At 33.3% G+C, this 13,995-nt stretch overlaps 2 protein-coding genes across 2 annotated transcripts in view; one reads left to right on the plus strand and one right to left on the minus strand.

The window, feature by feature from the left end:
• The window catches only part of DNAJC14 (DnaJ heat shock protein family (Hsp40) member C14), a 1,080,043-nt gene that overhangs the window by 277,240 nt on the left and 788,808 nt on the right, over positions 1–13,995 (minus strand). The window lies entirely within an intron of this gene.
• LOC126023007 (olfactory receptor 6C2-like) lies at positions 10,940–11,875 on the plus strand. The gene has a single exon (XM_049784049.1). It carries the CDS (start codon positions 10,940–10,942, stop codon positions 11,873–11,875), a length of 936 nt encoding a protein of 311 aa, XP_049640006.1.

A 13,995-nucleotide genomic window follows, 5' to 3' on the forward strand; every position in this document is an offset into this window, starting at 1 on the left:
CATGACTTTGATTATAAAGATAGAGATATATGAAAGATATCAGAAAGCTACAGGAAGTTTATACAGATATATATTACATATATTCAAATATATAAAATATAGTTAATTTTTGTGTGTCAATAAATTAAGGAAAGGCTATATCACATAAGTTTTGATTAGTATAACAAACTATTTGTAGATGAATACCAGTAATTACTTCTAAATTAAAATAGAATGATAATAAAATAAACTAATAAAATTAGTTAAAACTCTCTAAGGTAATATAGTGAACAAACTACATATTAAATAGCAAAATGACTACACTAATCTTGAGTAAAATCATAAGAATAGATAAGGATATTCATTTGTATCACTGATATCTAAAATTCATTATCATTATTGAGCCATGTCACAAAATATATAATAAAATAGATTACTAAAATATAATTATGTCACTATTGGATTTAGAAGGTATAAAGCCATATTTTTTCCAGGTTTTACCTATTTTAAAGTTTTAAAGTTTCCTAATAATATGAAGTATCTTAATATCATGCACATTTTAATGATTTGAGTGTTCTTTTAAAATGTATGATAGTCATAAATGACAGTTTTATGAAATATTATTTTATTCCTCATGTCATTAAATACCTAAAACAATAAAATTTAATAGAAAATGTATAGGCTCTAATTAAACATTTGACAACTTCAATAAATAAAAAACATACAGAACAGAATTCAATTGATGCTTTGGCTTTAACTTACATGTGATAAGGAGAAAGAAACACAACAAATAGAGCAAAATGTAAAGAAAACATGCAGTACTGAAAGCAAGAATAGACCTTTATTTGGGGGGAGGCCACATCCAGCAAGGTTACTCCTGGTCGTTCTTAACAGGGCTTGGAGGACCAAATCAAATGCAGGTGATCAAACCCAGGCCTGAAGCAGGCAAAGCAAATGCCCTACCTGCTGAACTCTTTCTCCAGTCCTAGATTTTTGGATTTAAAAAGAAATTAGTAATTATCAAAAGAGAGGGAAGAGAAATTTGAATAAAACAAAGATACATTCAATATAAAATGAAACCAGCTTTGGTAAACTTAATTAATGGTAATATATAGATATTTATTTTCATGTATGCATAATGCACACTGAAATTTATATAATGTTAAAATGCAGGTTATTTCAAAAAGATAAATAATGATAGAATAGATTAAAATGCTTAAAGATAGTACAAGTGCTTGTATTGGATTCCCTTGATACTATTATGATCCCAAGTGCCATGCATGGCCCCCCAAACACTGATATGGATCACTCAAGAGTAGTCAGAATACATTGAGTACTGCTATGTGTGCTCAAAAATCTAAACGATACAATTTTTTAATAAAATAAATATCTTCAACTGTAAGAATGCAAATAAAAATATTCAAAACTGCTGTTGACCCTAAAATAAATAAATAAATAAATAAATAAATAAATAAAATAAATAGCAATGAATTCTAAAACAAAACATATAAATATGACTGCCAAGAAATAAATTCTAGTAGGAATGCAATCTATTACATAATAATATATCAATTTAATATACAAATTTAACATAATTCCAATTAAATGTGTCGTTTGAATTGATTCTAATTACATAACGTATTTGAAAGTTAGCATAGAAAAATATTTATCTATTTATGTATTTATCTTTTTTGTGACTTCTTTGTTTTGGTGTGGATATTGAAGTTGTTGGCTCCAATTAATTTTTTTTCTTTCTGGTTTTCCCCTTTTTGTTTTTTGTTTTTATTTCAGGACTGTGGCTATTGTGTGGTGCTTGTCTTTATTGCTGTAATGCTCACTGGATATTTTGTTTGATATTTTTGTTTGTATTATTGTGGTAATTCTGTTCCTTTTTCCCTTTCCTCTCTCAAACTGAGGTTGAGATCTTCTGAAGGACGCCGCCCATTTTTGGCTTATTTGATTTTTACCCCATTTTATTGCTTTTCTTTTCTTCAAACAAAGCCACATAACTTAAGCTATCTAGTTCTGCCTCTTAAATAGAGGGGGAATTAATGGAGGGTACCAAGACCAAACAGTTGTATGATCACTAAGTAGCAAGCTAGACACAGAGGGCCCTACCTATTCTAGCAGCCAGTGGGGTGAAGGTGAGGTATATGGGATGCAAGATGGGAACGGGGGTGAGGGAGGACAAATTTGGTGATGGGAATTCCCCTGATTCAATGTTAATATGTACCTAAAATATTACTGGGAAAGTTATGTAAGCCACTATGACCAAAATAAAAATTATATATTTAAAAAAAGGAAAATTAAATCTCATTTCTATATAATATTAAAGTACTAATAGTCAATATAATATGCTTCATATAATATAAAATATAGTATATCAATAAAATAAACTAGTGTAGTGACATAAGAGAGGATTGAATAACCATTGGAATAAATTATGAAGTATTTACTAATATCCTTCTATAGAGGTTCATTATGTTTTATAAAGAACAAAATTTATTTTGTTCAAGAGTGGTGAGTTTGAGCCACTACCAGTTGTGTTCAATGGTGCTCAACTCTTGGCTCACCTCAAGGAACCATAAGGTACTGAAGATCTAACCACTGTCAACTGCATGCAACTCAAGCACCTTACATGCTATCCTATATGGTTATCCCAAAAAGTAAAAAAAAAAAATTCAGTAAGAAAATCAGATAGTACAGCAGGTAGGGTAAGTGCCAGCACTGAGATTTCATTCAGTCCCTATGCCGTCTAGGGATGAATTAGAAAGCCTATTAGAAGTGATTCCTGAGTGAAGAGCCAGGATAAAAACCTAAGAACAGTTGAAAGTGGCTCCTGAAGAAGCAAATAATAGAAAGTAGATCATGTTTTTTTTAAATAACTGCTTCTTTCAACAATAAATTAACTCTTAGTTATAAAGTAAAATATCTATAGCCTAAATTGTATACTTAATTTAGAAATAAACAAGTTGAACATTATTGGATATTTTGAGCTGCCAATCATATATTTAAAAATAATAATGCCTCTTAGGATGTATATTTCCAAACATAGAGGTAGCCTCCTCCATCATTTTAATTACTTTTTTTATAATTCATTTTTATTTATTTCTTCTATTTTATAAAGATAAATATTCTCCTTAACTTCACCTGTTTTGGTTCTGCTTGTTATGAAAACGTAGAAGAAAAAGTCTTGCCTGGGATAAAAGCTCAGGTCAAAACCAAGCAACAGAGATTGTGTAGCCTGTCATTCTTACCCCCAATGCACCAGTAATATAATATGACACTATACACTTTTGTATAGGCACTGTAAAAAGGGGAAAACCTTATGCACAGAAACAAAATTTTATCTTCTAGGGATAAGAACTCATACTTTTTATAATACAGGGGACCTCCCACCCTGAACGTGTATCATGTGGACTCAATTTAGAGTCCATGAGATTGGACAGTGATTGTCCAACTCTGAACCTCAGATATCAGATGTAGAACCAATGTAGTTTCTTCAACAACTCCAGGAACCAAATTCCCCCTGGGAAATTTCTAATACCACTCTGGCACTGACTTGCACCAGTTTTGATATGACATCCTAACAACAATAAAATGGCAACAACATGATCTAGGAGCAGCAGGTTGTCTTATCTCATCACCTAACAGTAAGATAAAATCAGAAGACATGTTGTCCTTTGATCTTTGGAAAAACCAAGAATTCTCACTACAGAAGACTGACTTTGACAACCATGACTAGGCAGAACTTATCCTGGGTCCAATACGAAAGACCTTACCCTGGGCTTTAGCCTAAATTTTGGACAAAAATCAAGATATCTAATTCCAGAGGTCCGACTTTGACAACTGAACTTCTGGAACCATAATGAAGACTCTATCCTGAGCAAAAACAAGACCACTCATTACAGAAGACTGATTATAACAACAATGATGGAAGAGAATTTCTAGAACCATAAAGACAGACTTTGTCCTATGACCTGTGAAAATACCAAGATCTCTAGCTATAAGGCCTGATTTTATCAACCACAACTGAGTGGAAAGTTTGCTGGCACCATAAAAATACCTTAGGGTACGGTGATGAGCATGTATGAGCTAGCCAGTAGTTGTTCCCATGGCAATATGCTTCAGGGGCTGAGAAACCCTGAATCTCTTAGGCCAAGGACTAAGAGTAAATAAGGCCTTTCTTATTTACCCAAAACTTACTATGTCTATACAAAAATATTAATATAAAAAATTGGGGCACAAAAATCTTGCCACACCAGCACTCCCTCCTTTGTTTTTTTCTTTTTTCTTTTTCTCTATCTTTTTCTTTTTTTCTCTTTTTTTCGTTCATTTTTTTTCTTTTCACTCTTGGGGGGTATTTCTTTGGTGATTTTTTTGTTTTGTTTCTGGGTGATTTTTCTTTTTTTAGTAATTACTGTCTTTTTTTTACTGTTGTTTGTTGGTATTTTTGTTATGTTTTTCTTCTTTTTTGTCTTATTCCACAGAACCACACAACTTTAATCATCTTGTTCTGCCCCACGAATTGAGGGGAAAAATTAAAATGAATAGTACCAGGTCCAAACAATCATATGAACATTGACGAAAATAAAAAATGATTAGACTTAAATACCAAACCCAATTCAACAACAGAATCGATACCCTATCTACAATGAGCTATACACAGAGGAAAACAGTTACACTAGCACTTCGAGGTGCAGAGGAGGGAAATATGGGGCACATGCTGGGAAAAGGGGTAGAGAAAGGATAACCCTGGTGGTGGGAATAGCCTTGATTCATTGTCACTATGTACTTAAATATTACTGTGAAAGACTTATTATTCACTTTTGGGTAAACAAAAATTATTTAAAAATATTAGTAAATAGTAAAAGCCTTCCCATTAAATTCGGGAACAAGGCATGGCTGTCCTCTCTCACCAGTCCTATTCAAAAAAGCACTGGAAATACTTGCTATAATGATTAGGCAAGAAAAATATATCAAGGGAATACAGATAGGAAAGGAAGAAGTCAAGCTCTCACTGTTTGCAGATGACATGATACTCTACTTAGAAAACCCTAAAGACTCTATCAAAAATCTTCTATAAACAATAGACTCATATAGCAAGGTGGCAGGCTACAAAATTAACACACAAAAATTAATGGCCTTTCTATACACCAATAGTAATAAGGAATAAATGGACATTAAGAAAATAACCCATTTACATTAGTGCCACACAAACTTTAATATCTTGGAGTCAATTTGACCAAAGAAAACAAAGAAAATAACCCATTTACATTAGTGCCACACAAACTCTAATATCTTGGAGTCAATTTGACAAAGAAAACTATAAAACTCTGCTCCAAAAAGTAAGAGAGGACACACTTAAATGAAAACACATGGATGTTTAGCCTTCAACCTTTGATTTTCAGTCTATTTGTTCTGACTTTTCAGATGTGTTTCTTGTAGGCAGCAGAAGATTGGATTCAGATTTGATCTGAATTTTGACACTTTCTGCCTCTTAATGGGTGCATTTTATTCATTGACATTGAGAGAAATAATTGTCACGGGATTTAGTGTCAGCATTTGTAGAAGTTTGGTGTATCTGTTGGTCTGTCTTGTCTTAAATTAGGCCTTTGACTTTGTCATTTAAAATTGGATTGAGTCATCTAATTTAATGAGCTGTTGTTTATCTGTGAACCTATATATCCTTCTTCAAAACTGAATGTGAGTTTGTTCTGGGTGAAGTAATCTTGGTGAAGCCTTCATTGAATTGACTTTTGTTACTATGTTCCAACACTACCTTCAGCCCTTGAGGAGTTATTTTCCTAAAAATGCAGAAGTATTTGAATTTGCTAAAAAGAAAACAAACTGCCTACTAGTTACTCAGTTTGATTAACTAAATTTGAGGCTATTTACTGTCAGAGTGAAAGAAGTCCTAGAACCTACTCTCTAGAAATAGAAGATATAGTTGAAATGTCTTCACACAGATGCACTACTCTCTACACAGTTTTATTATGAGAGAGCAAAGGAATGGGTGCCTCTCATATGAAAGTGGCACAGATTGTGGAGTCTGGGCATAGATTTGGCTCAAAATTTTCTCTGCACTTATTGAAGCCAACACATCTACATGTTACTGCTGTTTCTGCAGTTTAGGAGAGATACTGGGACAATACATGGACTAATAGCAGAGGCAGTCATCAAAGGGCAATCATTTGAATGATTTCTTGCAGTGCTAATGAATATTCATTTCTTGGTGGGAAGAGTCAAGAGTAGAAAATAATAAAAGGCTTCAGCATAAAAACATGTACAAAATTTATCAAACAATTCAAAATATATCTATTGGTTCCTAAGCAATAGTCCAGTTTACAGGGTATTTGTCTTGCATGTGGCTGACTCAAGTTTGAGCTCTGTCATCCCATATGGGCCACTGTGCCTGCCAGGTGCGATTTCTGAATGTAGAGCCAGGAGTAACCTCTGAGCACTGCTTGTGTGCTCCCTCCCCCAATTTATCTATCATATCATTTAACATATTCTTATATGTGCAAAAAAATTTCTGTAGGCAAATTAATTGGGTAGAATGGCAAAAAACTATGGAATATAAATAACATAGTACATTTATTTCAAACACTTCCTTTATACACAACAAAATAATCATCTTGCTAGTAAATTAACACTAAACTATGATTTAATATGTGTTTTATTGTTATGAAGCATACATAGCATGGCAGTGAGGATTTAATATTTTGACCATTTATGTTGACAATTAATTTGAATTCATTAAGTACATTTTAAACAATAATTAAAGTATTTTAAATCAATTTATGTTGGTGATTGAAAATTTCTCTTTAATTTTGATGTAATATTTAGTCTACAACGTTAAAGGCTTACTCTTGATTTTGGGCTTAGGAATTACTCTAAGAAGTGTATGCAAAACCATATGCAGTGCTTGGGATTGATCCAGGATTGTCAGCTTCAGGAAAATGCCTTGACCTTGACATGAATAATGCCTATAATATAGCTTGTATAGGTGGTGAAAAATATGGAAGATTTCATGATCTGGGTTAAGACATTGGGCATAGAGCAGAGGTCTCAAACTCGAGGCCTGCCGGCCATTTGTGGCCCTCCATACAACATTTTGTGGCAAGCAGCTGGCCTTCAAATATCGCAGTATTCGCGATTATTCGCTTACTGAATAATCGCAATAAAAATCGCATTAGTAAGAAAAAAATCGCATTAAACATTCGCATACCCTGAGCAGTTCCGTTTGGGGTATGCAAATGTTTAATGCTATTTTTTTGCAATTTTTTTCTTACAATGCGATTTTTTATTGCGAATATTCAGCATAATCCCGAATACTTTGCACCTAGCGCAGACGTCATTTCCGCTGCTCCAGCCTGCTGTCTCTTTGTGTGTGTGTGTGTGTGTGTGTGTGTGTGTGTGTGTGTGTGTGTGTGTGTGTGTGTGTGTGTGTGTGTGTGTGTGTGTGTGAAATCCCTTATGCGGCCCTACCTCACCCCGACTTTGCCTTCTGCAGCCCCCAGGTAAATTGAGTTTGAGACCCCTGGCATAGAGGAAGCTAATTCTTGATATGACAATATTCTTATGTACCACCGGGAACAACCCCATGCACAGAACTGGTAATATTCCACATTACTGTTCAAAGTGACCCAAAACAAACAATAAAATCTGGAAGAAAAGGTGGAGAACGTCCACAGTAATCTTAAGTAGTTATATTATTGAGTTATGGGAGCCTTTTATCGTTGAGATTTTCCTATGGTATAAAAGATACATCAAATATAATTATATGAGATTATTCATATAATTAATGACTTCAGACTAAGTGCTCTGCTAGATCTGATTTTTAATACAATAATTGTACTAAATGCTATTGTAATCCTGTTGTGTTAAATCTACTGTAATGTCCCTCTATCTCCAAGGACAATCTTCACTAAAGTTATTTTTTTGTATTTCTGCCAGACTCATTACTCAAAAAATTAAACATTAACTTGATTGTTAGTCACCAAGGACCATGTGTTTAACATCATAAACAAAGTTATCCAATTTGAAGATGAAAACAACGTGAATTTAAATGTTCTCATTTGTGTTGCTGAATATAAAGGCATAATCCTCTTTATAAAAAAATACCACTTTTAAAATATCCATTTTGAGTGATTATCCTTATACAAAGAAAAAGAGACATCTCAATTTATCAACAGAAGAGTAAGTATAATAAAGCTCACTTATTTAGAATCAATATTATATATTATACTGGGGAAAATTGTTCATGTTGTTATTGTATATATCATTAATTCATTCAATATATTTATGAAAATATATTTAGAATTATTTTCCATTAAATTAATAAATTGAGAAGTTTTGGGTTCAATTGATACAAGAAGAGAATGTAATAAATATTAAGTGTAATATAAATAATAAATCTTGAGTAAAAAAATGTAATCACTTCATGTGCATAGAAGTGTATATCAATTGTCCTCTGCTCACATAAAATAAGAATCCAATGACTGAAATAACTTCACATAATTAAATCCTGTGTGAATTTATTCCATTTTTGAAAGTATGTAAATAGACATTATTACAATGTAATGAAACTATTGACAACTAAAAGTCTATTTATTAGTGTAATAAAACATGACATTTGAAAAAATAATTTTTAAAAAAATTAACAATGTTCAGACTTTAAAGAGCTAAGTGTATCATCTAAGAACTTACTAGAAATCATGGAAAGTACATGAATGTCAAAATATATATTTTATAGACAATATGTAACATAGAATACAAATGAACAATAACAAATAAATATATTCATACCAAGTGGTATCTAAGGAATAAACCATTTTATTTCATCAGAAAAAATTCTAATGATTTGAAATACTAATTTTTTTTGCATTTGAAATCCTTTTTTTAATTTATTTAAACACTGTGATTACAAATATGATTGTAGTTGTATGATTACAGTCATGTAAAGAACACTCCCTTTCACCAGTGCAAGATTCCCACCACCAGTTTCCCAAATCTCCCTCCTCCCCACCCCACCGACACCTATACTCGAGACAGGCTTTCTTTTTCCCTCATTCATTTAATTGTTATGATAGTTTTCAGTGTAGTTATTTCTCTAACTGCACTCATCACTCTCTGTGGTGAGCTGCATGTCATGAGCTGCACCTACATGGGTAGATGGGGGGAGGGGATAAGGGTTGGGACTTAGGCAGTAAAAGATTAGAAATGAGCTTTGGAATATTATGCAGCTGTCAGAAGAGATGAAGTCATGAAATTTTCCTATACATGGATGTACACGGAATCTATTATGCTGAGTGAAATAAGTCAGAGAGAGAGAAAAATGCAGAATGGTCTCACTCATCTATGGGTTTTAAGAAAAATGAAAGACATTCTTGCAATAATCATTTTCAGACACAAAAGAGAAAAGAGCTGGAAGTTCCAGCTCACCTCAGGAAGCTCACCACAAAGAGTGATGAGTTTAGTTAGAGAAATAACTACATTTTGAACTGTCCTAATAATGAGAATGTATGAGAGAAATGGAGAGCCTGTTTAGAGTACAGGCGGGGGTCGGGTGGGGAGGAGGGAGACTTGGGACATTGGTGATGGGAATGTTGCACTGGTGATGGGGGGTGTTCTTTACATGACTGAAACCCAAACACAATCTTGTATGTAATCAAGGTGTTTAAATAAAATAAAATAAAATAAAATAAAAGAAATGAACTTTGTAGGGCAGTATCAGAAAAAATTCTTATGATTTGAAATATTAATTTTATATTAAAAGCATGAAACCTACAGGTGAGTCTTAAGAAAAATAAAAATGTATGAAATTAAAGATCAGGAATGAAAGAGAAGGTAGATATCTTTTCTCTTCACAGTAAAGATCAGATACATTGGCAATAAAGATATTGCACATATTCAGGAAAAAATGGTGGACTATACATAAAAGTGAAACTCAAATGGTAGGATTAAAATGTAAAGAATTAAGTACATATCACCCCAAACAAACCAACGAATTACAATCTTCTAAAAACAAAGAAAAAAATTCTGAATGCTGAACATAAATGTGTGTATAGCTTGCTATAGTTTGGCTTTCTTGATTCCATTGTCATTGACTTTGGATTGGGTATTTAGGTCTGATCATGTTTTATTTCCACTCAATGTTCATGAAGCCATTTGCCCTTGGTACCATCCACATTTTTATCTCTCAATTTATGAAACATAACAAGATGATTCGTGTTCTATGTTTCTATTTATACAAAAAGAAATAAAGTGGGAATAAGCCCCTGTCTAGAAGCTATAAATATAAATTTAAAGAAAGAAAAAGGGGAAAAAAAACGACGGTCGCTGGTGTGGCAAGGTTTTTTTCTTTTTTTCTATTTTTTCTTTTTTCTTTCTTTTCTTTCTTTCTTTCTTTCTTTCTTTTTTTTTTGCATAGGTACTAAGTATATTATATATTGTAGTGCTTGTTTTTTTTTAAAGACTGGAATATAGAGGGGCCAGAGGGGTGGCACAAGCTGTAAGGTGTCTGTATTGGATGTGCAGTTCAATCCCCCAGAGTCCCATTTGGACCCCAAGTCAAGGGCGATTTCTGAGCAAATAGCCAGGAGTAACCCCTGAGCATCATTGGGTGTGGCCAATATATATATAAAAAAAAGACTCGAGCATAAAGTAAAGTCTTTAAATCAATGGTGATTTTTTAAAAAATATTTCTGATTATGGAAGAATTTTTGAGAGTGAAAACTTTGCTGTAACTCATAAAACTATCCTCTCAGCCAATTTATCACAGAAAAATGTAAGTAGAAAATAGACAGAAATATGTGTCAATTTGTGTTACGTGCACAGGTATGGAAAATGTGAAGAGAAAAACTTTAGAATATAAAGTTTTAACACTTCTCTTTCTGATTTATACAAAACTTTCTATGAATTTGGCATACAGATTTGAGGAAGTCAGAAGTCAGGAATGAGAAATGGGACTGTAACTACATTCGTTCTTCTGGGACTGACTGATGACAGTCGCCTACAAGTTCCAATTTTTATATTTATTTTTCTCACCTATCTGCTGTGCATAGCTGGGAACCTGACAATCATCGTGCTCACCTTTGTGGATCCCCATCTTAAAACACCCATGTATTTTTTCTTAAAAAATTTCTCCTTTTTGGAGATCTCATTCACTACTGCTTGTATACCCAGATACTTGTATAACATCGCAACAGGTGACAATATCATTACCTATAATGCTTGCTTCATCCAAGTGTTTTTTCTTGATCTCTGTGCAGTAACAGAATTTTATCTACTAGCTGCCATGTCCTATGATCGTTATGTGGCCATCTGCAAACCCCTGCATTATGTCAGCATCATGAACAACAAAGTATGCAGTATTCTCATCATCTCTTGTTGGATGTCTGGTTTATGTATACTGATTCCACCACTTAGTCTGGCTTTAAATCTAGTATTTTGTGACTCTAATAAGATTGATCATTTTTGTTGTGATGCATTTCCCTTTATAAAAATCTCATGCTCAGACACATGGCTCATGGAACAGACAGTTATGATCTGCGCTGTCATTACCCTGAATGCAACTCTCACTTGTGTAGTGTTGTCTTATTCTTACATCATCAAGACAATACTTAAGTTTCCATCTGTTCAGCAAAGGAAAAAAGCCTTTTCCACCTGTTCCTCACACATGATTGTGGTTTCTATTACCTATGGCACCTGCATTTTTATCTATATGAATCCTACAGCAAAAGAAGAAACGACTACTAATAAAGTGCTTTCCTTGCTAATCTCTTCTGTTTCACCTACACTGAACCCATTTATTTACACCTTGAGAAACAATCAAGTAAAGGAAGCCTTCAAGTACTCAATCAAAAAAATTACCTTATTCTCAGCTAAGTAAATAAATATCTTTAAATATGTTAAGGAAAATGTAAATGAACACCATTATTAATTTTATGTTATAACCTTGTTGGTCTAAATATTTTATATTTTATATTGATTCATTTCACTGATATAACTTTGCTTTTCACAGAATCCTGTTCAAGCTGTACTAGTACCTTCATTTTAAAACCCAGATCTAATAGATTTGCAGAAAATATTTCAACAGTAGTATTTGGAAATATAATTAACATGGTAGTGTTATTTTAATATATAACAAATATTCCACAGGATGAAATTCTTCTAGCCTTTATTAAATATACATAATAATGATAAGTGATCCCATGTAGAAGTATTAATTTTATTTAAAATATCTAAAATGGACGAATAATTATACAATTAATGTATGTGTGAAAGAATAAAAGCACTTTAAATAAGATGAATTTGTATTATCTAAACAAAAATGTGGGTCAAATTTTAATAAATATTATTTTTAATTTATTTGTTGAAATATCATGTTAAAATAATTCCTACTTGAAGACTTACTGTATCCTAACTCAACCAGTGTGTTAGGATCCATCCAGCATTTCTTCCACTTCTTTCCCCTAGACTCCTAAGCCACTTCAATTCCCTATTCCACTGAACATATCCCAGGACTTTTTGTCACTAAGGAATGTCTACTCTCTTTCTTGGTTTCTTTGCGTCTCACATATGAAGCAAATGATCCGACATGTCTTTTCCCTTCTGACCCTATAGCCTTAATCTGAGACCCTCTAATTTCATCCAAATTGAAACAAACTGCAAGATTTTATTTGTGTCATAGTTAGTGATAATTGATTGTACATATATATGCACAAAATACAGATATATATACAACAATTTATTTTTGAGATATTATTTTGAATTTATTATAAACTAGTTTCACAAAAAATAAAAATACTATGTATAGCCTTAAGATGAAACTGACAGGGTACTAAGGAGGATCTATAAGGTTCTAGAATTTTGGTGGGCACATTCCCCAAATTTGGGTTCCTTTGAGAAAAAATCAGACAATGGAGTAAGATAAGATTCCAAGAATAGAACAATGGCACAAGAAACAAACCTGCCTACAGGTTTGACTCTGGGGAGAAAATAGAGAGATAATGCTTACATAACTATTTCTGTAACTCTGTGACTAAAGGTCAAAGAATGCCTTGTAGCTCTAAGCAAGGAGGTTCATTTCCTGATGAGAGCTTCCCCGTTGGAATAGTAACCCAGAATATATTTCCATGGGGGAATCAATGGGTAAGCTCATGCTGGGTACTGCATAAAAGCCCCTGTGATACTGGGGGTGGCAGCAGCATGAGTGACTATAATAGTGTCTCTTTCTTGTGCTGTCATCATTGGTTGGGATGATACACTAATGCATTCATCCACAGGCTGGCCTAGGTTACAGGGATTCCTCTGTTTGCAGCCAAGCTGGTGGATTACTGAGCTATTTCATCAAGTAGCATTTTGTCAATGCTACAGTCTTTGGACGGATATCTCTAATGTCACTGATACCTGTTTTTCAAAGCATCGCCAATCAAAAGACTTGCTTCTCTTCTACTCTTCTTGTTTGGGGATCTTTGGTGTGATCATCCTGAACTCATCATAATCACAGAGAACCAAACTTATGTACTCTCCAAAAGTCTTGAAAGTGGTGATGAAGATGAACCCAGCATTCTGTAGTTCATATGCTGCAGCTTCTGTTGTTCTTGCTGGTACTCATGATGATAACATAGGTGACTATGCTCCCTCCCCACCAGATTCATCTCCATGGCCTAGATGCTAGCCAACAGCATATACCACCATTTCTTATCCATTTATCAATTGACGGGGACATTGTGACTATTGCAAATAATACTGTGATGAACATAGATCTGCACATGTCTTGAGAATAAAAGTGTTTCTGATCTTGGGTATATTTCTATGAGTTTAATAACATATGGAAATTAAGTTCTCAATTTTCTGAGACATCTCTGAATAATTTTCCACAGCAGCAGTGAATAGAGACTTATTTTTCACGCATGCTTTTCAGCATTTATAATGTTTTCTTAATGTAGACTACTCTTGCTAGTCCAAGATAATATCTCACTATCACTTAGATCTGCATCTTTCTGG

Source organism: Suncus etruscus, chromosome 11 (assembly GCF_024139225.1).
Source record: "Suncus etruscus isolate mSunEtr1 chromosome 11, mSunEtr1.pri.cur, whole genome shotgun sequence".
NCBI classification, from domain to species: Eukaryota; Metazoa; Chordata; class Mammalia; order Eulipotyphla; family Soricidae; genus Suncus; species Suncus etruscus.

Coding starts and splice junctions, on each gene's coding strand:
- LOC126023007 (XM_049784049.1), top strand. CDS start 10,940: ATGAGAAATGGGACTGTAACTACATTCGTTCTTCTGGGACTGACTGAT.